At 36.8% G+C, this 19,898-nt stretch overlaps 11 protein-coding genes across 11 annotated transcripts; 6 read left to right on the plus strand and 5 right to left on the minus strand.

Annotated features, from left to right (window-relative positions):
* Positions 1-186: 186 nt before the first annotated feature.
* TAH18 (NAPDH-dependent diflavin reductase) lies at positions 187-2,058 on the plus strand (the record flags this gene model as incomplete). The annotated part of the gene is made up of 1 exon (XM_002496274.1): positions 187-2,058. The coding sequence occupies one exon, from the start codon at positions 187-189 to the stop codon at positions 2,056-2,058; it is 1,872 nt and encodes a 623-aa protein (XP_002496319.1).
* Positions 2,059-2,203: 145 nt separating this feature from the next.
* On the minus strand, positions 2,204-5,521 carry ATG11 (autophagy protein ATG11; the record flags this gene model as incomplete). Its single annotated transcript, XM_002496275.1, has 1 exon — positions 2,204-5,521. One exon carries the CDS (start codon positions 5,519-5,521, stop codon positions 2,204-2,206), a length of 3,318 nt encoding a protein of 1,105 aa, XP_002496320.1.
* Positions 5,522-5,824: 303 nt separating this feature from the next.
* MAK3 (peptide alpha-N-acetyltransferase MAK3) lies at positions 5,825-6,367 on the plus strand (the record flags this gene model as incomplete). Its single annotated transcript, XM_002496276.1, has 1 exon — positions 5,825-6,367. One exon carries the CDS (start codon positions 5,825-5,827, stop codon positions 6,365-6,367), a length of 543 nt encoding a protein of 180 aa, XP_002496321.1.
* Positions 6,368-6,394: 27 nt separating this feature from the next.
* POL30 (proliferating cell nuclear antigen) lies at positions 6,395-7,171 on the minus strand (the record flags this gene model as incomplete). Its single annotated transcript, XM_002496277.1, has 1 exon — positions 6,395-7,171. The coding sequence occupies one exon, from the start codon at positions 7,169-7,171 to the stop codon at positions 6,395-6,397; it is 777 nt and encodes a 258-aa protein (XP_002496322.1).
* Positions 7,172-7,613: 442 nt separating this feature from the next.
* Positions 7,614-7,910, minus strand: ZYRO0C15752g (non-histone chromosomal protein 6; the record flags this gene model as incomplete). The annotated part of the gene is made up of 1 exon (XM_002496278.1): positions 7,614-7,910. The coding sequence occupies one exon, from the start codon at positions 7,908-7,910 to the stop codon at positions 7,614-7,616; it is 297 nt and encodes a 98-aa protein (XP_002496323.1).
* An 800-nt stretch (positions 7,911-8,710) lies between these two features.
* Positions 8,711-9,028, minus strand: TIM12 (Tim12p; the record flags this gene model as incomplete). Its single annotated transcript, XM_002496279.1, has 1 exon — positions 8,711-9,028. The coding sequence occupies one exon, from the start codon at positions 9,026-9,028 to the stop codon at positions 8,711-8,713; it is 318 nt and encodes a 105-aa protein (XP_002496324.1).
* Positions 9,029-9,257: 229 nt separating this feature from the next.
* PBY1 (putative tubulin tyrosine ligase) lies at positions 9,258-11,414 on the plus strand (the record flags this gene model as incomplete). Its single annotated transcript, XM_002496280.1, has 1 exon — positions 9,258-11,414. The coding sequence occupies one exon, from the start codon at positions 9,258-9,260 to the stop codon at positions 11,412-11,414; it is 2,157 nt and encodes a 718-aa protein (XP_002496325.1).
* A 134-nt stretch (positions 11,415-11,548) lies between these two features.
* RXT2 (Rxt2p) lies at positions 11,549-12,604 on the minus strand (the record flags this gene model as incomplete). Its single annotated transcript, XM_002496281.1, has 1 exon — positions 11,549-12,604. One exon carries the CDS (start codon positions 12,602-12,604, stop codon positions 11,549-11,551), a length of 1,056 nt encoding a protein of 351 aa, XP_002496326.1.
* A 178-nt stretch (positions 12,605-12,782) lies between these two features.
* On the plus strand, positions 12,783-13,541 carry ZYRO0C15840g (uncharacterized protein; the record flags this gene model as incomplete). The annotated part of the gene is made up of 1 exon (XM_002496282.1): positions 12,783-13,541. One exon carries the CDS (start codon positions 12,783-12,785, stop codon positions 13,539-13,541), a length of 759 nt encoding a protein of 252 aa, XP_002496327.1.
* A 280-nt stretch (positions 13,542-13,821) lies between these two features.
* SMK1 (mitogen-activated protein kinase SMK1) lies at positions 13,822-15,135 on the plus strand (the record flags this gene model as incomplete). The annotated part of the gene is made up of 1 exon (XM_002496283.1): positions 13,822-15,135. One exon carries the CDS (start codon positions 13,822-13,824, stop codon positions 15,133-15,135), a length of 1,314 nt encoding a protein of 437 aa, XP_002496328.1.
* A 299-nt stretch (positions 15,136-15,434) lies between these two features.
* Positions 15,435-19,703, plus strand: VPS15 (ubiquitin-binding serine/threonine protein kinase VPS15; the record flags this gene model as incomplete). Its single annotated transcript, XM_002496284.1, has 1 exon — positions 15,435-19,703. The coding sequence occupies one exon, from the start codon at positions 15,435-15,437 to the stop codon at positions 19,701-19,703; it is 4,269 nt and encodes a 1,422-aa protein (XP_002496329.1).
* Between the last annotated feature and the right edge of the window lie 195 nt (positions 19,704-19,898).

The raw sequence follows: 19,898 nt of genomic DNA on the forward strand, positions 1-19,898 counted from the left end.
GCATCTTAGAAAAAGAAAGTCAACATGCATTGTCATAATGCACATATATAAGAATACTGCACCTTGAAAACTCAAAAACCATTATATACTTACTACTCATGCATCAACGCTACAGTATCTAGCCTAAACTCTAAACTCAGTTTTGCTCTATTCTACCTTTTTTCTTTCCTTTATACTGCTTAAACCATGGCAGTTAGCAGGACTTCCAAGAAAATAGCTATCTTATATGGATCAGAAACTGGTAATTCGCATGATTTCGCTCAGATATTGTCTTTTAAACTACATCGATTGCATTTTACCCATACTTTAAGCTCACTAGCGGATTATACACCACAAGACATTTTAAGCTGCCGATATCTCTTCATAATATGTTCTACAACAGGTCAAGGTGAACTACCAAGAAATGTTAGCGAAAGATCTCACGGTAGTGATAGACACAATACTATTTGGTCATTTTTAAAAAAGCGAAACTTACCCAATGATTTTTTAAACCACGTTAGCGTTGCATTTTTGGGACTAGGTGATTCTTCATATCCGAAATTTAATTATGCTATTAGAATGCTGCACAAGAGGATCGTCAACCAATTGGGCGCTAGAGAGTTATTTGATCGTTTAGAGGCTGATGAGTTGTCCATGGAAGGAAGTAACAAGGGAACAGGGACAGGTATAGAAACGGTTTACTTCGAATATGAAAAGAGAATTTTGAAATTTTTAACAGAAAGTTTCCCTCACAGAAAAGTTGATGGCCAAGTTTTGGAACGCCAGGAGATCCCCGAGGATGTCTACTTAGAGCCTCCTTCCTTCTTAAAATTGGGTTCAAATGAGATCGAGAGTAATGAGGTGATGTTTGAGGGTGATGAATCTGTAAGGAGAGGGAAAGTTGTTAAAAATGAAAGGATAACGGCACAGGATCATTTCCAGGATGTAAGGCAGTTTGTGTTTAGCATGGAATTTGAAGAAAAATACTATTCTGCCGATACCGTATCAATATATCCTTGTAATAATGATAACTCCGTAAACAGGTTCCTGGAATTACAACCTCGTTGGGCAGAAATCGCTGATAAACCATTAGAATTTACTGCAGGTGTACCTAATGAATTGAAAGACGGTGGATTGGTGCGACCTTTGACTTTGAGAAATTTGCTAAAGTATCATTGCGATATTGCGAGTATACCAAGAACAAGCTTCTTTATGAAAGTATGGGCGTTTGCAACGGATGTGAGTAGATTAGAGGAAGGCGAGGAACAGTTGCAACAACAGCGTGAGAAATTGCATCAATTTGCCACAGATCAAGATATGCAAGATTTGTACGATTATTGCAATAAGCCCAGAAGATCCATTCTAGAAGTTTTGCAGGATTTTCTTTCCATAGATTTGCCCTGGAAATATGCACTAGACTATCTACCACTCATCAAGCCCAGATACTTTTCCATTTCCAGTGGTCCTTGCGATCCCAACGTAGAACTGACCATAGCCATTGTCAAATATAGAACCATGCTTAGAAAGATTAGAGAAGGCCTTTGCACTAATTACCTGACAAGTTTGGTGGAAAATGATGAAATTAGATACAAAGTGCAAAATAAAAACTCTTTCAAGAAGGATGAGATCCGGGGCAAACCAGCAATTCTCGTCAGTCCTGGTGTCGGTTTGGCTCCTATGATGTCAGTGATTCGTTCAAACATGTTCTCAGATATTCATCTGTTTTTTGGTAATAGGTACATGAATAGTGATTTCTTGTACCGAGAGCAATTAGAGAGCTGGAATCAGCAGGGTAAGATCCTTTTGCACACTTGTTTCTCAAGAGATCGGGAAAACTCACCTAATCTTAAATACGTTCAAGATATCTTATGGGAAATGGGTGAAACTATTTTTGATTTAATGGTTAACAAAAATGCCGTTTTGTTCCTGTGTGGTAGTTCAGGAAAAATGCCCGTGCAAGTTAGAATAACTTTGATAGAAATAATAAAGAAGTGGGGGCACTTTAAAAATGATGAAGAGGCACAAAGCTACCTGAAAAAGATGGAAAAAGAGAATAGGTATTTGCAAGAGACTTGGTAAGGTAAATTCGGACAATCCTTGGTTCTTTAATAAGCACCAAGACCAAAAAAGAGTTATAATAACATTATTGGTTTTTCTCTTTAACTCCTTTTAAATTTTCTAATTAGCATACATATATAATACAACATATTCGCATTACATCCCATTATACTTGGCACGAAATTACAGTAGCTGAAACTTGAAACCATACAGCATTTTTTTCGAGTTTATATGGATTATTAGCTGGAGAATCAGCAATGAATTGCTCAAGGTTTGTAATTCTACCGACGAACCAATCTTTACCCTTCGTGATATCGTTTTCATCTTTCAAAAAGTATCTTGTATTATTATCCAGTGCAGTGAATGCCGCCCACGGGTGTTTTTTACTCTTCTTAGCCTTCTCTTTGTTCATAGAATGGATAGGTGCTGCATCAAATGGTGGTGGTGTGGACAAGTCAACTGAAGAGAAAGAAGAGTTTAACGAAGAAGTAGATGAATCCATAGTTGAATTATTCTTCCTTGTCGGAAGGAAAAGAGCTAAATCACCAACTTGAAGATTTTTAAGTGTGATTTTCTCATTTTGTAATCTTTCTAGCGTGTCTTTCTTTTTCTTATTCTCCTTTGTCAATTTCTTTGCCAATGATTCAATATCTCTAAACCTTTTAATGATGGCGGTCTCATAAAGTTTATCATCATAGAGCTTATTCATGCCTTCCAATAAAAACTTATGTTTCTCAATTTCCTGCTGTGTTTGAATCTCATCATGTGCTGATTTGATGCTATGATATACCGGACTTTTGACTGAAACATCGAGTTGTGTAACCTGAATACTATCGTCCAAAATACTTTGGTTCATTCCTTTCCTTAACCCTTTGACCCTCTTGATTTGAACGTGGTTATCGTCATCTGAAAATAAAAGAAGACCAATGTTTTCTAATATGAACACATCAGATGAAAAAATCTCAAACATTTTTGCTTCCATGCTCTCGTTGAATGCTTTCAATGTCACAATTTCGTTATCATCCAAAATTTGTGGAGAAGATTCCTCTGTACGCCTTTCTTCTTGGAGTTCATGCAAGTGTGCAAGCTCTTGCTTCAAAGAGCTAACCTGATCCTTTAATTCTCCATTCTCATTCTCTAATTTATGTAAACCATTTTGCCACGTCAACTTCTCTGCATCGAAATCTTCTTTAGTCTTGGCAATGTGTTGTTCCTTTTGTTCTTGTACATGTTGAAGGTTTCTATGCTTTTCCTCCAAAGTTTCTATTTCCTGAAGCAAAGTTTTATTTTCGTTTATAATATGACACAACTGATTTTGGTACATTGACTGCTTCTGAACGAGATCCTTTTTTTGGAGTTGTTCCTGTTCAGTAAGCCTAGATAATTCTCTGTTTAAATTTAGCATAGTTTCCTTGAATGCACTTCTTTCTAATTCCAAATCAGACACTTTGGTATTAGCGGCTGAAATTTGATCCTTTTTTATATTGCTATCAATTTGAAGTTCTTCGACTTGAGTTCGTAGATTTTTCATTTCCTTTTCCATTTCTAATACTTTCACCACATTAACATTACGATTAGGTTCCAATAGACCTGAGCTGTTTAACGTTATCTTTGAACTTACAGTGGAGACATTATTATGAAATGGTTTAAAATGTGAAGTATGCAAAATGCCAGAGGGCCAATGGCCCGGATCTGAAATCTTAGCTTCATACAATAGGGACTCTAACTTTTTTATTCTCGCCTTGTATCCGTTTAACTGGGTCAAGCTTGGAGCCGCCGACTCCTGTCGGAGGAAAGACTGATTGGTAACAATTTGAAAGCCCTTTGCTTCCGCCAAATTTTGCATTAATACATCTAATGCATCCTTGGGCACTTCCAGAGCGGAAAGTGTTTTCATATATTTTTCAATGATTTTAAACGTCATCTCTAGAGACTGCTTACACTTCTTAATCTGTTCCTCGCACATTATTCCCATATTTCTAACGCCTCCATTAAACCTTTCATCAAAACCTTCAATATCAGAAAATGAATCTACATTATTACGAAAGATCGATGCGATATCACCAAAATTTTTACTCCATCTATTTCGACATGACATCTCTGTATCCATTATTTTTCTAATATCAGCAGATAACAGAACGCCATGCGACATAACTTGTAATAGCCATGATTCTCGACGGTATTTTTCAATCAAATATAGACCATAGATCATCGGTAAATCTTCAATTTGAGCAAATTCCAGTTCAAATTTTTGATACAATTCTAAATCCTTGTTACAATCTTCTAATAACGATTTTTTCAAGGCTAGAGTTTCCACTTGAACAAATGCAATTTGACCGAAAGCCATAACTACTTTTTCCTGTAGTCTGAATTTAAAATCCTGGAATTTTTCAGTCTGTGTAAATAGTGATTGTGCGATGGTGAATAACTTGGCGGCAACTTCACTCTTAATGTTGACTAAAAAATTGCGTATTTCCTCCATACCAGAATCTGTAAGATCAGACGAATCCTTATCCAAAAATTCTCTACTTTTAGACCGCGTTTCTTCAACTAACTCGTCAAACTTCTCTTGCATAGCGTTCTCCAATTTATCCTCAGCCTTGTTCGGAGTAAAATCAGTTCGTATCTTACTAACTTCACTACCGATAAATTCTCTTAATGTAGCGTTGTCATTCAATTTTCCTTTTATGACTTTCAATTTAGAATTCACTTGATGATCTAAAGATGTTAACGTTTCTTCATTACGCTCTAGCAATTTTTTATCGACGTACTGCTGCAAAGGCCCATCCAAGCCATTCAACTGACTCAAAACGTTATTGTAACACTGTTTCCATTTTGATGTTAGACCATTTTGTAACAATTGATCTAAGAATTCTACATTAGAATTGTAAAGGTTCTCCACATCATAACAGTATAACCTCAAATATTGATCACAGACAGATAAGCATTGCAGAATTTCATTAATTTGGCTGATACAACCCTGTATCAGTGATCTGAAATAGTGTACATCAATCTCCAATGCACTCAACCAACCCAAATTCGTTGTCAAAAGGCTGGTAATGGTACGATACGACAACTTCTGGGAATTTAAATTATCATTGACTAAGGGTGAAGTTATTGGTCTTAACAATGTCGATTCGCCACCAATCATACTATCCTTGACGTATAAAGATAACAAATTTCGAATTTTAGACCTGTGGTCGTCAATGGATGGCTCCTCAACAGGTTCGTTGACTGCAGAAAATAACCTTCTATCATAAACGTAAAATTCATAACGTTCGAAACCACTGCTTCTCAAGCATTCTTTAAAAGTAGATATCTTTAATTTATGACCAAATGGTAGTAAAATGAGCAACTGATCACGAGGAATATACCACCTATGACAGATAAAGTCCTTGAAATCTTCTAAACCAACGAAAAACTTGATATTTGTAGATACCGTCTCACCTGTAATAGCATTTACAATTTTTGCACTTTCTGACATTATCTTATCAATTTAACAGTAGTTGAAAATCGGTAGGAGCTCCATTAATTGAGAAACCTGATAGAGGAGTAAAAAAAAAACACCTAGACTCCCTAGATGTCAGTCAAATATTATAACAGAATCGGTAAAACTATTGATAACCTCCTTTTTTATTGCGACTTTGTTTCTTTGTAATTTCAATGCCTCCCTTTAGACTATTTTCCCTTTGTCATTGAACATGATATTTGAAAAAATATGACAAGACGAACTTATCGATTGATGATGAACAAACTTCAATAGTCGAAAGATAACGCAGAAGGAAGCATGATTATCTACAAGCCATTGGACCTTGAGAATCTTTCGCAATTCAAACAGATCAAGAAACTTATCGATGCTGATCTTTCGGAACCTTATTCAATATACGTGTACAGATATTTTCTCAATCGATGGCCAGAATTAGCATATTTAGCATTCGATCAGGATGGAAATGAACCAGAAATACCCATTGGATGTGTTGTTTGTAAAAGTGAATCGCATAGAGGTCGTAGAATGCGTGGATATATTGGCATGTTAGCTGTTGAAAGTGGATACCGAGGTCAAGGAATTGCTAAAACATTGGTAACCAAATCTATTGAAAAAATGGCTAAAGATGGATGCGATGAAATAATGTTGGAAACAGAAGTGGAAAATCAAATTGCATTGAACCTTTATGAAAATATGGGGTTTATTAGAATGAAAAGAATGTTCAGGTATTATTTGAATGAAGGTGATGCATACAAGTTAATTTTACCACTAACGGAGAAGAGTTGTATAAGAACAACTTTCCTACAAGATTTCACGTTCGATCCAAATTTAATCATTAATTAAATATAATATTATATTATACAAGTCTCATTACTCTTCATCGTTGAATTTTGGTGCTAAGAAGAATTGTAAGTACCCACTCTTCAAATCAAATTGGAAAAGAGCAGGTGCTTCACTAGAAAGTCTAACACCAACTTTTTCTGAAAGTGCAGAACCTTTAACGATATCCTGCAGATATTTAGAACCAAATGTTAAATCCACAGGTTGGTCCATTTCTAGTTTAATGCTTTCTTCAGGTCTGTCCATATTGACAAATGGTTTTAAAATAACAGAACCAGAACCGATATCACCATCTGCGACAAACTTAATAGTTTCCTTTGTAATCATGATATTTAATGAATCACTAAACTGTGAAAGATCACGTACAATCTTGGTAAATTCTGATGATGGCATTAATAGAGTTGTGTCATATGCAAGCTCTTCAATCTTCAAGAAATCTGCATCAATGTCCATTAATTTTAGAGAATATTCAGCAATACGATCCTTCTTTGTGTCTTCAAACAGTAATAGTACAGAATCTGGTGTGTCATCTGCAATCAATGTTAATGTATCAGAATTATTACCACAGCGAAGAACTTTACTCAATGAGTTCAAATCAATACCTAATGTAACAGGGTGATCACATCTGTACTCTTGGAAGGCTTCGATACCAATTTCTAATGAAACTAGTAAAACACGAGAATCATCAACTGCTTGTGCAATTATACCGTCTTCCTTACATTGAAAATTTACCAATTGAACACAATCTTTAAACCCATCAATAATTTTTTTGAAAAGAGATGCTTCTTCAAATTTAGCCTCCAACATTTTTCTATACTATTTTATCCTCAGTCCGTGATGCCCTTGAATAACTGATAATTTGAAGTGAGGAAGTATATTCTTCGACCTCATCACTTTTATATATACGTAAAATTTAATTCAGCTTTTTTTCACGCGTCACCCGACGCGTCATATAACGCGTAACGCATAACGTATGGTAATAACCTAAGAAAGGGTAAACTTATAAGATATATATTCGATAATAATACAAAGCATAAAAAGGCTGTGAATACTGACACAACTATACCATCAATAATCACCACGACGACAAATAAAAAAAAAAAAAAAGAACAAGAAACACAATATAAGTCCCGGATCGCTGTCGCTAGAATTCTTTTTTTTTTTTTTTTTTTTCTTCTCTCTTTAATTGTTTTCTTAATTCTTACACATACACGATTTCGATAATTATTAATACACTCGATGATTCAACTTAGAATTCCTCTTTGGAGGCCCGCGTAGCATTATACAGTTCCTTTTCAGACTCGTATCTCTTCTTGTCAGCTTCAGCCTTTGCCTCGTAAGGAGTTTTCTCATCTGGTGTTAGTGCTTTCCATTTTTCACCGAGGATTCTACCCACTTGACCAAACGTTACGTCTGGGTTCTCAGCACGCACAATATCTCTGTTTTCATTAGCAAAGAACATATATGCTGACAATGCTCTCTTAGGAGCATTTGGGTCCTTCTTTCTTCTGGTGGTTCTCTTTTTAGTTTCTCTTGGAGGTGCCATTTTTCTTTCTTGTACTATAATAATGGGTCAGATTGTTAGTAAATGTTCCTCGAAACAAAAAGACGAAAAAATAAGTACACAGGGAACTAGTATTAGTACTGGAAGTAATAAGGGAGCCTTATGTAGCCTGAAGGCGGCATGCTGACGCGACGCGTCAGTTAATCAATTAATTTCTTCTCTTCGGTTTCCCATACCGCAATAATACGAACAATCTGGTGTCGCGCGGGTAACCACCCTCTGCACAGGCCACCTGACCATGCTTTGCTTTCCCTCCCTTCTACCTAGGACCACGCCTCCCCTGAAGGTAGAACAACAAGGTGGCAAACGGGGAGTGCAATTGACAAATAAGCATCGCAGGTTGCAACCTAGGTGCGATACCACCTTTACTAGTATTCGCTGTGTACATAGTTAACAATCTTTTTCATATTGGCGCCTTTCCTCAACATACCTTTGACCGAGAAAAACAGATTTGTTCACACTATAGGGTTTCTACACTATGTATGTGAACTCTGCCTATTACTGGTACACTGTATAGTGAGAAAAAATTTTTCCCACATAATGAAGGCTTAAGTATGTAACTTTCGCCTTATTGTGATTTTATTTTTTTTAATATCACTACACATAAAAGCCGTGGGCCACCCTGAGAAGAATCGGGAAGGGTAACCCTTTAACAGGGTAACGTACATTACGTGGTTATCACCGGGTAATATGGTCTGATAAGCGCTTTTAGAACAGAGAATACCAACGTACTATGCCAGAGTTATTATCATTAAAATTGTATGTACAGTATTAAACACTTGTTACTCGTCATTTGCCATGTCTTTCTTGATCTTTTCATAATGTGGTAAATGCGTCACAGGCCCAAAACCTTGAGTCTGTACGTATGCACCGATCAGTCGGTTTGAAAAGTGGATCTTCGCAACGCATCTATCGATGCAGCTCATTTCACCTTTATTCAGTTCACCTTCACCATAACCTTCGTGTGGAATACATTTTTCGAGACATGAATATAGAATGTTGTTAAAAGTATGGTTCATTGCATCAAATTGGACCTGGGCAATGTCTAACCTTTCTGAATTGACTTCTTGTCCAGCAAATGGGTTTAAAAGATACGACATTCTGAGAGGAAGGGTACTCAGGGATTTTGTTTTCAACTATTCTTTTGAACTACAAGTTGAGCTCATCGATAGTCTTAACAATCAATTTTTCATTTTCGGGCTGAACTGGAAATTTGATAAAGGCATTGAAAAGTATAAAGAGAACAGTGAAGAGGTGAACAAAAAAAATAAAAAGAAGAGGGAGACTAGTGCTGCTTGTTGAGAAAGAAAGGAGTGCTGGGATTTTATAATGCGTGTTTTACTTACTAATGATGATGGTCCGCTGAATGACGAATTTTCCCCATATGTGAGGCCGTTTGTTCAGCATATTAGGAAGAACTACCCTGACTGGGAATTAACTATTTGTATTCCTCATACTCAAAGGTCGTGGATCGGTAAGGCACATTTTGCTGGTAAATCGCTTACTGCTCAATTTTTGTATTCCAAACCTGATGCTGACGATAATTCTTATTTAGGTCCTTTCATTCGTCCTCAATTGAATCGTATTGATTCTAAACTTCCTCGTGATACGAGGAATTCTGAAATTTCAAATGATGATATCGAATGGATCCTTATTGATGGTACACCTGCTTCCTGTGTAAACATTGGTCTTCATCATCTAAATTCGGAACCTTTTGATTTGGTTATTTCAGGTCCTAATGTAGGTAGAAATACTTCATCCGCATACATTTCATCGAGCGGTACTGTAGGGGCTGCAATGGAAGCTGTAATTTCAGGTAGTACGAAGGCAGTTGCACTGTCATTTGCCTATTTTAACGGTGAAAAAAATGTGGATTCGTCAGTGGTAGATTTAGCGGCACAGAAATCGATGGAAGTTATTAACCACCTTTATCACAATTGGAATGATGGGACCGATTTGTATACCATCAATGTACCCTTGTCAACATCTTTAAAACCGGATACAAGGATTATGTGGACATCAATTTGGGAGAATAGATGGAGGGCAATTTTTGAAGGTCCAGATGTAGCTCAATTGACTAACGGGTCTGAAATTGAAGACGGAGTGGAAGGTCACTTGATTACTTTCAAATGGCAACCAATTTTCAAAAATCATAAGGATTCACAATATTTAGCCAAGACTACAGATAAAGATGTCATTGAAGCAAAGATGATTAGCGTGACTCCATTAAGGGCAACTTTCAAAAAAGTAGAAGGGTTGGTTGGTGAGTTATCTTTAAACGTTAAACCCAATTCTAATTTTTTTCTAATAACTGTGAATAAACAGGATTATCTTTATGAACCATTGGTTAGAGCTGTTCGGAAATATTTGCCTCAGCTCGAAGTTGTTTCCGAATTGCCTAAAGAACCAAAATCCGTTTTCCATTATGGGGAATACGAACAGTTAGATATTGATAAACTGGCTACGGAACCAACGAATTATTTTGCTAATTCTTACATTTACAGAAAGGGTTTGATAAGAAAACATTTCTTATCTCATACTATACATTCGTATGTGGTTAAAAATCCAGATTCTATTTTATCCAAGGCAGCTCTAGAGACTTTCCCCTTGGAACTGGATTATGCAGAATTCTTGGACGATGCTTTAGACGAAAATTGGGAATTGAGACAGGAATTAGAGAAAAATGATAGATGGTGGATTGTGAAACCTGGTATGAGTGATAAGGGTCAAGGTATTAGAGTCTTTAGAACTATCGAAGATCTCCAAGCAGTGTTTGATTCTTTCGATGAAGATGGTACTGATGATGAAGGTGAATATTTTGATGATAATAAGATTGTCATTTCTCAACTTCGCCATTTCATTGTACAGGAATATTTGGATAATCCCCTGTTACTACCTTCTATGGGCAATAAAAAATTCCATATTAGATGTTACATATCTTGCCGCGGAGCTCTGGAGGTTTATGTCTACAACAGAATGTTAGCTTTATTTGCCCCCACTGCATTTACACCATTGAAGAGCGATAATTTTTCACCTACAGATATTCTAGATTTAGAATGCCATTTGACAAACACTTGTTTGCAAACTAAAAATGAACAAAAGGATATCTCCGTTGCAGAATTTGATACTATACCGGATTTGACAGAAGAGAATAAATCTAAAATCAAGACCCAAATCCATCAAATTGCTCATGATATATTTTTGGGAGCACTCAAAGTAAATGCTGTTAATTTCCAACCTTTGCCCAATGCCTTTGAAACCTATGGTGTCGATTTCTTGGTGGATTTCGATTTTAATGTTAAACTACTTGAGATTAATGCCTACCCTGACTTCAAACAGACCGGTGAAGAACTTAAAGGGCTCATCGATGAATTATTCGATCATACTGTTCATCATCTCATCGTTCCTTTTTTCGATGAGGGCAGATCTACAACAAGTTCTGAAAATTTCGTCAAAGTTTTAGAATATACTGCAAACAATTGGTAGGCCCAAACTTAAATTTTAATGTTACATTGTGTGAGAAAAATGAAGAAAAAAAAAATGAAAGAAGAAAAACAAAATGGCAAATAAATCAATAATTCGTAAGGGACTGCTTATATCTATGGTGATCCCCAACACCTTCAGCTTGCCTCTTCCTCTTCCTCTTCACCGCCCGCTTCGTCCACTTCACCGCCCATGGATCGGTTTGTAGTGGCACTTATTAGTCCGCGTTTCACCACACGCAGTGCATTTGGTATAGTGACACCGTCTTGTGGTATTCCTGCATATTCTTCACTCCATGCGTAGATACGATCTTTGATTCTAGCGGCTTTGATAAGCGCATTCCTCACTTTTTGTAAATTTCTAACAAATTCTTGGTTCCTTTGTAGTGCAATTTGTGCCAACTGTCTCGTTATTTCTATTTCTTCGCTTACTTCGGGTGTATTCGCCTCGGGTACAAGGTTCAAAATGGAGTCTGATCCGCCCAGTCTTGGTAATGCGAAAAATGGATCACCATCTTCTATTTCCTCTTCCTTCAAACCTTGCTTGTCTTTATCCTCCACGTCTGTTTCTTCCTCCTCCGGCAATCGTAGATTATGGTCATAGTTTGGTAAGTTTAAGTTAGCTTCATTTAGCACTTGCGAATAGTCGCCTAGAAACACTTCCAAAAGCTTCGCATATCTAATTACAGAGTTCTGTTCTCGTTCCACCATGAGAACTGCTTGTAGTGCTAAATCACGTAGTACTTTACTTCTAAACGGACGTGAAACTGGTTCATGGTTAGTGACGTCGGCCAATGATGAAATCGGAGTCAGAATCTTCCTCACATCTACTAAACGAGACAACTCATCATATTCATCATCATCCTCATCATCAAATTCACTTCCATCCTCTCTAGATACACGCATACGTTTTCTCCTTTGTAATAGATTATGTTCTGAACCATTGTAGTAGACGCGGTCTTCATCGATAGGCTTAGAATTATTTAGCATTTGTCTCGTTACCAATTCACTACCTTGCAGAAGCTTATTGCCCCTATTACTTGAAATACCACCCGCATCAAGGTATATCATAGATCCATCTATAGATCTTTTCAGAGGGGGGTAGTTCCCGCTCTTTTCTCTGATTATACGTCTTGAAAAGGATTCGATATATTTCTGCTCCTCTTCAGGAGCTATTCCATCTTCAGAAGTCATCTCCAAGAACAGCTAGCCAATAATTGATAAAGCACTCTTCACCCACTGTTGTCATATGTGTTAGGCCCTTTGAAATAATGTAGCTCATTTTTATTTTTTTGAAAGGTACCATAATATTGAACACGTGATCCGTAAACGGTTCAATTACGTGCTAAGTTTGATCAAATCTTGTTGATTAATGTTAGTCCATGTAATAGTTGCAGAACTCGGAAAATTATTCGATATCTCGAGCAGAAAGTCCCATTGGATCATGAGTCTCTTCGCTATTTTCAAATACCTATTTCTGTTTTATCTGGTATCATCATACAAGTCTCTCCCAGGGGCCTACTTTGTAAGATTTTTCTGGGCAGCTTTTCCATCTTATCTGCTCCCCAGATTGCTTGGCATTCGAGAAACTGAGAATATCAAGAAACTCCAAAGGAACAAATACGGCTGTTTTGCACATGCAACCACTTCTACTTATGTCTCCCCCTTTGAAGTCGATTTTTACTTACATAAGAGTAATAGCACTTATTTCGAAGAATTGGATTTTAACAGAACTGCCCTAATGACTAGAATTTTTCAAAAATTGGGCTTGGAAAAAGGACTTCCCTACATTCCTGTAGCCAATGTGTTTACGAATTTTCTGAAAGAAATTAAGCCATTTGAAAAATATCAAATCACTTCTGTTATCCTGTGTTGGGATCAAAAATGGATATACATTATGAGTAGATATACTAAGAAGAATGGTAAAGTACTATGCTCTCTTTCATTGACTAAATATGTTTTGAAAGAAGGTAGAAAAACTGTACCACCTAGAGTTGCTCTAGAATATTGTGGACTGTACAACGAAGAAGCAGCTGAAATTTCTGAGAGGAACCTAAAGTTTCTATCCAAGAGTGGGTTCGACAATACTGTTGAATTGGAGAATTTGGAGCACTCATACATGAAGCTCTGAATTCCTGTTTATCGTTTCTTTTTCCTGTCGTGCGTCACTGTGTCGTCGGAACGACACAAAATAGAATAAAATAAACAAGATAAAATAAAACAAATGGACCAAAAAAATAAAAAATAAAAATAAAAAAAGTGATAGATTCGTGGAATAATATTCTTCAACGGTATAAATATTATTGGGTTGTTCTTCCTTCTTCTGGTATTTTGTTGAAGAGGTTCCCTATAATTTACATTTTATATTGGACACATTTGCATGGTCATTATAGCTCTACAGAAATATTGAAATGGATTTTTCCAATGTCTTTGGTAACAACAGAAATGTGTTGAATTGGCAACAAAGAGATCCTAAGCAAGATTGGAAATATTATCGGTACAAACCTAGTGCCGATCGAATTAAAAGTTTGCTTACTACACAACCTGAGAAAAAAATTTCTAAGGAACAAGAAGTTGCTCCTAGGACGATTGTTGAAAGTGCGAAATTTTCTATGCCGGCCAGATATGAATTAATTCAAATATTGGGGAAAGGCTCTTATGGTACTGTATGCTCGATTAAAGACAGACAAAATCCCGATGCGCCATATTCAATAGCGGTTAAAAAAGTCACGAATATCTTTTACAGAGAAATTCTTTTGAAAAGGGCAATTAGAGAATTAAAGTTTATGAATTATTTCAAGGGACATAAAAACATTGTCAGTTTAATTAATTTGGAAATTGTTACAGAGAAGCCTTATGACGGTGTCTACTGCTATCAAGAGTTGATAGACTATGATCTAGCCAAAGTAATTCATTCATCTGTACAGTTGTCTGAGTTCCATGTAAAACATTTTTTCTACCAAATCCTTTGTGGGCTTAAATACATCCATAGTGCCGATGTTATCCATAGGGATTTAAAACCTGGTAACATATTATGTTCTTTGAATGGATGTTTGAAAATTTGTGATTTTGGTCTAGCTAGAGGGGTTGCCCCTCAGTATTTTACCACAAAGGAATCATATCATGACATTACCAACTATGTGGCTACACGTTGGTATAGAGCGCCAGAATTGATTTTATCGCATAAGGCATATAGTAAGGCGATTGATATGTGGTCTGTTGGTTGTATCTTGGCAGAATTTTATGGTAGAAAACCAGTATTTATGGGCAAAGATTCCGTTCATCAAATACATGAAATTACAAAAATTTTAGGGTCCCCCTCTAAGGAATTATTGATCCATTATGGATCATTAAAAGCATGGAACATGTGTAGTAATGCGACTCCGGCATACAAGAATGTTCCCTGGTCTGATGTTTACCCATTTGCATCACCAGACGCACTAGATTTAATTGCTCTATTGGTACAGTGGGAGGCAGATCAAAGACTCACTGTGGAGGAGGCCATTGAACACTATTTCTTACAAGAAGTGAGAAGGCCAGAAGATGAACCAGTGTGTCCACAAGGTCCATTTGACTTCTCTTATGAACACCAATTGTGCTCCATGCTTAAACTGAGAGAGTATCTTATCAACGAAGTTATGACATTCAGACAAGAAAGGGCCATATGTGATCCATCCACGCCAGAGATTCTAAAGAACATTGCGGTGATTGAAGATCCAGAATGAATATATAAAATCGTTTCTACTTGAATAAGGAAAATATGAAAATAAAAAAATAAGGTAAAATAAAATGGTGAAAGCATAATAATCGATTTTGTTAATTGAGGACCAACTGGAACCCATTCAATAACAAGTATATATTTTAATTATCTTCTAAATAAACTTATTATATGTATTTAAAAGCATTAAGCATTGATTTTTCGGCAGAGGCGAACACTTTGAAAGTTAACCGATTATTTGAATAATCAATCTCACAGGTTACAAGGGACACATAAAACGAGATTTAAGCTGAGATATACTTAGTCATGGGCGCTCAGCTATCCTTATCTGCCCAAACTTCGCCTTCAATTGCTATTTCCTCATATATTGATGTGTTGGATGAAGTTCATTATGTATCGCAATTAAACTCTTCCAGATTTCTGAAAACATGTAAAGGGCTGGATCCCAATGGTGAAATCGTTATCAAAGTATTCATTAAGCCTGCGGAAGATTACAACTTAAAGAAAATCCAAAGGACCATTGAATCGGAGGCATTGTTATTGGCGCCGCTCCCTAATGCCCTAAATTTTAGCAAAGTGATAGAGTCGAATAGAGCTGGATATCTGATACGACAACATCTTAAGAGTAATTTATATGATAGACTCAGCTCAAGACCTCATCTACAGAATATTGAATTGAAATTTATGACTTTCCAATTGTTACAGGCGCTTAATGATATCCATACTTTAAACATTACACATGGTGATATTAAGACGGAAAATATCATGGTGACGAGTTGGGATTGGTTAGTATTGACTGATTTCTCAACTGCTATAAAGCCAGTTTATCTGCCAGATGATAATCCCGGCGAATTCTCGTTTTATTTTGATACTTCTAAGAGGAGAACTTGTTATGTGGCACCTGAAAGGTTTAATTCAGCACTTCATTCGAAAACGAAAGGTAGTGTGGGTCAAGTAACAAAGGAAATGGATATATTTAGTATGGGCTGCTGTATTGCAGAGATGTACGCTGAAGGGAGACCGCTTTTTAACCTTTCCCAGTTGTTTAAATACAAGAATGAAGATTATGATGTTTTTGAATTTTTGAAGGAAGAAGTGTATTCTGAACCTTTACAAAATCTTATTTTGGATATGATTCAATTGGATCCTAAAAAGAGGCTTTCATGTAAACTGTTATTGGAAAAGTACCGGGGGTCGTTTTTTCCAGAATATTTTTACACTTTTACTTACGAATATCTGAGAACTTTAGCAACCTTTGGAACTGGTACACCGACATCTGGATCTATCTGTGCTCATACAACTATTGAGGACCAATTGACTGTTATTGACAAATGCTGTGAAAAAGTCTACTTAGACTTTGGTAAAATCTGTGAATCCCTGGGTTATAAGTTGGATACACATATCAAGGAGAATAAAGTTAAGGAACAGGACAGTTGGGAGTTGTTCTTCTCATCTTCTGTACACCTATCGGACTGTGGTACATTAAAATTAAAGGATATGGAAAATGTTTCGCCAGCGGTTAAAGAAGAATCAATTTTACTCTTTATATCTTACATTTCTCATGGATTGAGACATATTGCATCAAGCACTACGAAGCTGCGATGCATAGAGATGTTAGCTGCCTTCTCTCAATTTTTGTCAGATGAAAATAAAATAGACAGAGTGATTCCTTATTTGGTCACTTGTTTTGAGGACGATTACCCAAACGTACAAGCACTGGCACTTCAGGCAGTTTCTCAGATTCTATACACAATTAAGCGAGTCAATCCAATTAATGAGAATTTCTTCTTAGATTACCTCCTACCAAGACTGAAAAGATTATTACAATTGAGCAAACAAAACACTTATATGCGCATGGTACTTGCAAATTGTTTAGGTGATTTCGTTACTGTTGCTAACCGATTTGAAGAATTATCCTATTTCACTAGCTCCTTTGGTCATCAAGATGGACTCACTCATGGGATGGAAAATTTGGAAATTACAAACAAACAGATCAAAAAACTAGTCCAACAGGTTGAAGAGTTGGTAGTAGCATTACTGACTGATAATGAGACTCGAGTCAAGATGGCTCTCCTGGCAAATATTTTACCTTTGTGCAAGTTCTTTGGTCGTGAGAAGACAAATGATGTTGTGTTAAGCCATTTAATCACCTACTTGAACGATAAGGATTCATCTTTGAGAATTAAACTAATACAAACTATCTCTGGGATAGCGATTTTGTTAGGTCCTATCACTTTAGAACAATACATTCTACCTCTCTTGGTCCAAACAATTACAGATCCAGAGGAATTGGTGGTTGCAAATGTACTTCAAAGTTTGAAGGATTTGTGCAAAACTGGTTTAATTGGGAAGAGGTTTTTTTACGATATATGCACTACCGTGGCTCCATTATTATTACACCCGAATAATTGGATCAGACAATTCTCATTACTCTTGATTGTGGAGATATCTAGTAAGCTGAGCAAGGCAGAAGTTTATTGCGTACTTTACCCTATTGTGAGACCGTTTTTCGAATTTGATGTTGAATTTACTTACGATTTAATGCTTTCAAGTTGTAAATCTCCTGTATCTCGCACCGTTTACAACCTACTTTGTAGCTGGCTTTTGAGAGCATCAAAATCCTTGTTTTGGCAACAGGTACCCAATAAACATGTGGATTCCTTTGGAAATAGTAGCACTACTTTTGTTACCAAGGGTTACTCTTCTAAGAACTATGGATTTAACAATGTAATCAAAGCTTCAAAATCTACTGTGAGATCATTTGATAACAAAGAAATTCCACTGACGACAGAAGATAAAAATTGGATTGATAAATTCAAGGCAATTGGCCTTTCGGAGAATGATCTCTGGAAAATTGCCATACTCCGTGGTTATGTTGTCAGGACTGCCAAACTTGTCTCCCATAAAAGAGACTCTTCGGCGGGAAATGGAAAGAATAACGGTAAATTCGATAGCCAGCATGGGGTTACTCTCGCAAATGTCATGCCCAGGAATGTTTTCTTTGACGTTGAATTTGCCGAGCATCAAGATTTCGTTTCTTCATCTGTTGATGAAGATAGTCGCCAGAGTGTTTCTAAAAGCAACACTGGTAAGCCAACACCATCCTTACCAGATGTGAAAGATTTCGATGGATCATTGATGTTCAACACAAAGGCAACACCCACAATCACACCCAGCTTAAAAAATATTTACGTTCAATTAGAACCAACCGCTCACCATAAGGAAGTTCCAGATCATGTATTAGAAAGAACCAATACTGAACCTAGATTTATTATTCATGATAGTTACGAAGGTGATTCCAGTACCATAAAGAAATTTTTGAGTAACATTACGGTGCTTCCTTCACTGAAAGATTACGAGGAATTTGGTCCCATTAAAACTATCTCAGAGAATTCAAGCTCTTTTAAAATATTCAATGGTACATTAGCGGCTACTTTAACGGAAAATGAGCCACATGCTATTGTAGCTATGACTTCATCTAATGGGATGGTGCCTTATTTGCTTACTGGATCGGTGAGTGGTCTAGTGAAACTTTGGGATACGAATAAGACCGCCTCAGGAGAGATGTATTCATCGTCATACAGTCAAGATTTGGGCTCTACTATTACGGATATAACGATGCTTCAAGGTTACGATGCATTCTGCCTTGCGACAAAGGAAGGTAATTTAAGTGTTGTTAGAGTCCTCTTACGGGGACAGCAAAGAAAGTCCCCTACTTTTCATACTATAAGGAAAATTAGTATTAACCCCAGTCACGAAATTGAAGAATTCGCCATCAGTTTGAAAACTGTTATTACAGAAGATAGAGCGTTGCTCTTTGCATCAATTAACACTTGTAAAATTTTGGTTTATGATATTCGAACTATGGAACGTATATCGGAAGTAGAAACACCAGTGACCCATGGTGCCGTTTCCTCTTTCATTCCTGATGAAAACGGTGATGTATTAATTGTGGGCACCACGAAGGGCATTATAGAGGTCTGGGATATGAGATTCAACCTACTGATCAAGAGTTGGACGTTTGGTGATCATACTCCAATTACTCACTTAGAAAGATGTGCTTCACTGGGTAAAAACAGCCTTATAGTGGCGGGCGGTTCTTCAGAAGCAATGCTAACCATATGGAATTATTGTAAGGGTCAATGCCAACAGGCAGTGATAAACTCGGATGAACGGCCATCTGTAGAGCATTTCATGCCGGTGGAGAGGAAATTGGAGGAGATTGCATTTTGCGGTTCGGATCAAAAGATGCAGACGCTTGGATCGTTATGCGTATATGGAACTAAGATATTTGCCGCGGATGGAATTTCTAACGATATCATCATGATCGATGTGAAAGACCTACCGTCTTCCCAAATGTTGGTGGCTCAAAAGAGACGTACATACTCGTTCGTTCCCGTGCAAGTAACTGCTCATCTAACCTTTCTGCTCAAGAAAAGATTGTCACCTCTTCAGATTTCCACACCAGCTTACTGTAATGACACTATCAATTGCATAAAAGTTACACATACCAAAGACAACAAACCCCTGCTTGCCACTGCTGATAATTCTGGTGTAATCAATTTTATAAGTTGAAATGAATTTAATAGTATTGGTATTATGTATTTGACTAAATTTTCGTCTTCAATGATTATGAGTCCCTTGTAAGATTCAAAGCAAGGTTCTTAAACATATGGATGGACCTTGAAAAGGCTAGAAGACTACTGGAATTGACCATTGTTGTGCTTCGAATCCGTTTGTTGGGCCAGTATCTATCAGGAATTGGGACGT

This window comes from Zygosaccharomyces rouxii (genome assembly GCF_000026365.1).
Source record: "Zygosaccharomyces rouxii strain CBS732 chromosome C complete sequence".
NCBI lineage: Eukaryota > Fungi > Ascomycota > Saccharomycetes > Saccharomycetales > Saccharomycetaceae > Zygosaccharomyces > Zygosaccharomyces rouxii.